General features: G+C 40.6%; 1 protein-coding gene across 1 annotated transcript in view; it reads left to right on the forward strand.

Moving 5' to 3' along the window:
• Positions 1-2,716, forward strand: part of Tmem123 (transmembrane protein 123) — an 8,788-nt gene extending 6,072 nt beyond the window's left edge. The window contains exon 2 of the mRNA XM_013009667.1: positions 288-2,716. Coding sequence (XP_012865121.1) covers positions 288-472 — 185 coding nt within the window. The 3' untranslated portion in view covers positions 473-2,716. The remainder of the gene's footprint in view (positions 1-287) is intronic.
• The last annotated feature ends 4,071 nt before the right edge of the window (positions 2,717-6,787 follow it).

Here is a 6,787-nt window from a genome sequence, read left to right on the forward strand (position 1 = left end):
TACGCCTAGAGCAACAAGTGTTGCACAGAACGTAACCAAGATACCCATAGCCACAACCACCACCACCCACAATAGTTTACCAGTATCGCTGGCAAGTATGTATTTACACTGTCCTGCTTTTCCTATGCTGCAAGTAAGCTGTTACAGCACATTTAGTTCATCACTGTATTCTATGAAAATGAATATAGAAACTTGGGATGAAGGGAAATTTAGGCAGTGTTCTTAAACAGAAATTCAGTTTTCATTATAACGTTAAAATACACTAATGCCTATTTTGCTTTGTTTTCTCTCTGTTACAGCAACTGTTCGTTCTGAAGAAAACAAAGGATCAAAATTTGATACTGGCAGCTTTGTTGGTGGTATTGTGTTAACACTGGGAGTCTTATCTATTCTTTATATTGGATGTAAAATATATTACTCAAGAAGAGGAATTCGGTATAGAACCATTGACGAGCATGATGCCATCATTTAAGGAAATCTGTGGATGAAGGAAAGGAGAAAACTGCAGCTCTATCAACTAATCTTGGTTATTACTTTAAATTAAAAAGTGTAAGAGGCCATGCTTACATTGTGCAGTGTATTATGTAAATGCATGAGGATTCCTCATCATTACTTAAGGTTTGGTTTTAAATTACTATAACAAATAATGTATACAATGATTAGATTTATACAATGATTAGATTCACTTTTAACAAATATACTAAGACAAGTTCTCTGTCTTTTTTGTTTTTTGAGGTTTTTTTGTGGCCCTGGTCACATGGGACCAATAATTAAAAGATGACCTCAGAGGGCAGGATACCAACTGGTCTATAGTCAGGCACTTATCACAACCCTTGCCATTTTTTTGTGTCTTTCTTGTTCACACCCAGACGGTTACATTCTAATCCTTAAGGCCACACACCATGTAACCTAAGAAAGCGCCAGAACTGTGTTTTTATAGTACAATCGCTCATCTAAAAACAGAACACATTCTTCAACTAAAGCCCCTAACAATATGCATTGCTTTACTCTATTAGAGACTCACAAATTACACTTGGACAATATGCATTTCTGTTAACATTTTTGCGCTTTCATTGTTAGGGGTTTTTTTTCCTCTGTATTTTAGGCAAACCTCAATGTTATTTAGGCAAAACACATGATAGCGTTTTAAAAGAGTCCGTTGTAAGATATATTATAGGAAAACTTTTGGCAAATTATTTGCTACTGTGAAAATATTGTCACTGGAAATGGCTTTTCATATTCATGTCTCAATTGTATATTTAGTGAATTTTTTAGGAAATGTAGAGCTGCTTTCAATTTCTAGATAATTTTAATGGAATGTAAAAGCATTTTTTATAAAACTCTAGCTGATTTCCTAAACAATATTTAGAACTGTAGATTGACAGAATTATAGGCGAATGCTGTGTTTACTAAAGCAGGACCAAGATCTCACCAGTTTATACACCTGCATTTTAGTACACTGTAGTTTTACTTGGGTATGGGGAAATGACATTTTATAAGTATATTTTGGAGTAAATTCTTATTTTAGATACTTTGCTTACCTGGGTACTCCCTAGACAACTCCTATCCTTCTTTGTTATTGGGGAAGTACTTTCAGATGCACTATGTTAAGAGAAAAAGCACAGTATTATAGAAACACCAATGCTAGCCAGTGTATTGTTGGGGTGTTTTCACAGTTTTACAGTTTATATTCTAGCACTCAAACTCAGGGTCAAGCTTTAATAAAAGGGGAAACTTAGTCACTAAATACTAAGATAACGTTTCTGTCCTAGAGGGCCAAAATCTTACCAATTTCTGAAATTGGTAAGTAAGAAATTTCTGAAAGTAAAAATGAATAAAAATGCCCTGGTGAATAGACACCTACCTTTAGATTAAAAAAATAACACACACAAAAAAATAACGTATGCTATCAGCTTTTGGTTTGGAGAGAATGCCAGATAGCAAGATATTGATGTGAAAAGGTCATTTCTACCTGCTGTGCATTATGACCAACTGATTGATGTGATGAGTGTAGATGATAAAAATTATTCACCATGGCTTGATCTACAGATCATGCAGGAAATGGTATAAACCTTGTATAGTTCAGGTTGATCTTAAAATGAGTCAGTTGTCTGTGACTAACTTGGTCTAACTAGTCTAGCTGGTTGTGCAGCCAGTGCTTTCATTTCCCTGCATAGTATCTGTGTAGCCTCTCACGTACTTCAGTACTAGCCTCAGGTTTCTCTTGAATACTTGTTGCTTTAGCACTTTGAAGATAGAAAACTACTTTTACAGTACTGAGTGCCAGTATTTGCCTTGAAAGTGTCCTCTTGCTTTTTGGGTTGAAAATAATGTAGTTTAGACTTTTCTCTGTATATAAGTGATTGGTTATTTTCTGTGAATTATTTTACTCTGCAGAAACTGAAGAAAACAGTAATGCAAAACAGTTACTTTGGAACACATTGCCCTAAACATAAATTGTCTTCCTTAATTATGTTTACTTGAAGATAAAAACAATCCACACCTAAAAAAGATCTGGGATTATATATGAAAGGAATAATTCAAATAGACAAATAAGAGTTGGCAGCTTATTACAATATGACTTTAATTTTGTATTTTCACAACAAAAAAATGAAGCAAAATCTTGTTACTGTTCTTTTCTATTAAGGTGACCAGCTTTTGGTATTTGTTACTGAGATCTATTTTTAGAATAAAACTTGCTCTTCATTTAAAGGTCTTAATGTTGTGGTTTTTTAGAGACGAGGTTCATGCCTTCTCTGCATTCACAGTGGAGACATATTTCCCCCATGAACACTGAAGCCAGGTCCTGTAGGTAAAAGAGGTCATCCTTCCATTGGCTCTCATGAGAAACCTTTCCCCAGGTTTGGGAATTTTGCCAGATTTGAGCTCATCAGTAATCCCTTCAATAACACTGAGTGTCAGATCTTCACACTGGTCATTCATTTGAGCCAATGCTGTGTTTGTTTACACCTGCCCCCACCTTTCTTCCACTGCTTGGCAAAATGAAGGCTGCAGGGCCCTTGTCGCCACCTGCTGGCCTGTCAAGAACTTACATTTTTGTTCCTCTAAGGTGGGCAAGTGCCCATGCTTACCCACTGAGCAGTAAGGTCAGCCAGCTCCAGCCTGGGAAAACTTTTGACCTTACTTTCTTAGGCCTTGCTTCATTCTGTTAAATTCAAGGAAAATCAACAGAGTAGAAAAGCCCAACATAATGCAGTCAATTACAAGTACAGACCTAGAACTGTAAAGAAATGTTCTAGGTGTGGGTGTCTGTGCAACCTGCAAGCATTACCTACACCCAGCCCAGACCTGCTGAATGAGAAAGTTCATAGGTGGAGTTGAGCAATCTTGGGTGTAGCAAGACCACCAGGGTCTGAAAACCACTGTTCAAAGGACTTTCAAGTAAACCTGCTACCTTATTCTGTTGGGAACAATTTTTAATAGTCTGCCATTTGTTGAACTGGCTACAAACACATTATTTTTATAATGCATATCTACAAATAGCCTAAATATTCATTGTATAGGCAGAACACAAAAGTAGCCATCCACAAACCAATACCTGGATGACTCAAAAATCAGCAGCAACACAGCTGAGTGAAACAGACTATTCACATGCAGGATTGCTGCTTTGATCAGCATTCTGATGTACAGGGAGACAATGGAGGAGGAGCAGAGGCTGAAGGCATTAGGGTTGCTCAGTCATCTGGATTGCTCTGCCAGAACCACTGCTGCTCAGTGCAAGTAGGCCTGAGGGCTGTGCCCTGTCACTTCTTTCCTGTCTATACTCCACACCAAGCCACCCTAGTGCTGCATACACCCAGTGGAAGGAAGAGGAGGTATCATCTCTGAAGATCCAAAATCCTTCCAAGACGGCAGTGTAGACTTCCGAGGAGCCTTGCAATGTCTCTTAATGGCACCAACAGCTGCCCAGAGACTACCACACCTAATGCTATGCCAAAAGCAATTAACTCCACCTAGCCTTCCCCTGCCTCACCCAAGGGAAGTCTTACCCTGAAACCAGCCTACCAAGTTAAAAAGAAATGCTAACTCCCCAAATGCACAGAAATTAACCTAAGAGCCAGGTGCTGGTGCTTCACTCCTGTAATGCTACACAAGAGGCTGAGACCCGAGTATCAAGATTCAGAGACAGCCCAAGGAGACAAATATGCAAGATTCTTACCCAGTTAACTGGCAAAAAAAGAAAAAAAGGAAGTGAAGGCACAGTACAAGTGGTAGAGCTCCAGCTATAAGCAAAAGGCTCTTACATTCAAGCTCCAGTACCACCACCACCACCACCCCCGCCCCCGCCAAAAAAAGAAAAACCTGAAGAATCAAGGAGACATGCACACAACCTTCTAGGATCTGGCCTCAAAGAACTGGAGATCTGCAAATTATACAACAAAGACTTCAAAATGTTTTAAGGAAGACTGTCAAGCATAAAAAAGTAGAGAGCTAGAGGTATGGCCCGAGTAAGAGAGTACATGCTGAAAACAAAGCCCTGGGTTCAATCCCTTGTGCAACATACCCACAGATAAAAAACTTGACAAAATCAAGACAAGGGACAGAATGATACAAAAAAAGAAACAAACTAAAGCTTTATATTTCTGGAACAAAACATGACACAAGGAAGGAAGGTTGATTGGGGCTGTTTTGGGACAGCTGTCCACGGTCAGCTGGCATGTCCTGGGGCCTGTGTTAAGTCGTACATCTTGGTAGGAACACATGAGAGGAGGCTGCTCACCTCAGTGCAGCCAGGAAGAAAAGGGGCTTGGCGTTAATATCCTCTTGAAGGGCCTAACTCGAGTGACCTGACTTCTTCCTGCTAGGCCACACACCTCTGAAAGGTCCCACCATTTCATAATAGCATCATGAGCTGGGGACAGGGCATTAACCCATGGGCCTTTGAGGGACACTTACCCAGACCATAGCAGTATGTCAAAGTGATGGACCAGAAGAAACAGCTTGTGAACTCAAAGACAGGCTCTTTAAAAATACAGTTACCACTCACACCTGTAAACCTAGCTGATCAGGAGACTGAGGATTGTGGTTCAAAGCCAGTCCAGGCAGGAAAGTCCGTGAAACTCCAATAAATCACCAGAAAAACCAGAAGTGGTGCTGTGGCTCAAGTAGTAGAGTACTAGCCTTGAGCTGAAGAGCTCAGGGACAGCACTCAGGCCCAGAGTTCAGGCCCCACAACCAACAACAACAACAACAAAAATACAGTTCCTGCAAGGTACTAGTTTCAGGACCCACCCCAAGATACCAAAATCCACTCGTGAACTAATCCTTTATATAAATAGACATCATGTTTGCATATAATCTACAATGCTTTTAGACTTGAAATCATTGTGTTACAATGCCTAAGAATATAAATGCTACATTGTTATGGTATGTACATGTTCAGTACAGTCACAATTGTGTTTTCAAATATTTTTCACCCCATGAGCTGGGAAGGTGGCTCAGTGGTAGAGCGCTTGCCTTGCATGCCTGAGGCCCTGGGTTCGATTCCCCAGCACCACATAAGAAAAAAGAAAAAAGCCGGAAGTGGTGCTGTGGCTCAAGTGGTAGAGCGCTAGCCTTGAGCTGAAGAGCTGAGGGACAGCGCCCAGGCCCAGAGTTCAGGCCCCACGACCGGACCCAAAAAAAAAAAAGAAAAAATATTTTTCACCCCAGAGAAGTGGAATCTTCAGGTGTGGAGGGCCAATTATATACAGTCAGAAAAGAAACAAAATGGGATCCCATAGAGTTCATTAAACAGCACCAAGAGAAAGGATTCAAATTCTTGGATTTAGAGAAATGCCATTTTGGCAATTTGGGAGGTAGGGTTCAAGGCTAGCCAATGCAGAAAGTTACTAAGATCCTGTTGGAGTAACCCAGTGTTGGTGGTCCATGCTGGTAATCGCAGCTCGGTAGGAGGCATGGGTGGGAAGACTGCAGTCTGAGGCTTCCTGGGAACAAACGGAAACCTTTAAATAAAAGTTTAAAAGGACTAGGACCAGAGGTGGAGTTGCAGCTTAAGTGATAGAGCACTAGCAATGGGGGGAGGGAAAGGAGGGGGAGCTCAGGGACAGCACCCAGACCAAGTTCAAGCCTCAGGACCAGCACACACACAAAAGTAGCTTAAATGGTAGTGTGTCTGTCTAGCAAGTACAGGGTTCAAACCATAGAAGAAAAAGGAAAAAAAGAGCTTAAAATAGCTGAATAAATGTCAGAAAGTCCGGAAAAAGTTACAAAAAGGTCCGAAGTTACAAATCAGATTGGATCCAGTAAAATTATTCCAAGACAATAAATTGTCAAAGAAAAAGAGGATTATGAACCAGAAGGAAGTATGTTACACACAACTCCAATTTCACTATCACACATTTCAGAGCAAAACCACTGTTACTCAGAAGAGGATGAGACTATAGTTAAAGTGCTGAAGAAGAACAAGGTACTTCCCTTGGCAAAGCTATCCTTCCGAAATGGAGAGATAAGACTAAACCCAAGCAAAAGCTGTGGATGTTCATCATCACTAACTTGCCTGCTAAGAAATGCTAAAGTAGGAAGTTCAACGAAAACAAAAGTATCAGGAACATGGAAACATAAAAAGACTGGCAAAAAAGCCAGGCGCCGGTGGCTCACGCCTGTAATCCTAGCTACTCAGGAGGCTGAGATCTGAGGATCGCGGTTCAAAGCCAGCCCGGGCAGGAAAGACCATGAGACTCTTATCTCCAATAAACCACTAGAAAACCAGAAGTGGCACTGTGGCTCAAGCGGTAGAGCGCTCGCCTTGAGCTGAAGAGCTGAG

The sequence above is a fragment of the Dipodomys ordii genome, unplaced genomic scaffold (genome assembly GCF_000151885.1).
Source record: "Dipodomys ordii isolate 6190 unplaced genomic scaffold, Dord_2.0 Scaffold10, whole genome shotgun sequence".
NCBI lineage: Eukaryota > Metazoa > Chordata > Mammalia > Rodentia > Heteromyidae > Dipodomys > Dipodomys ordii.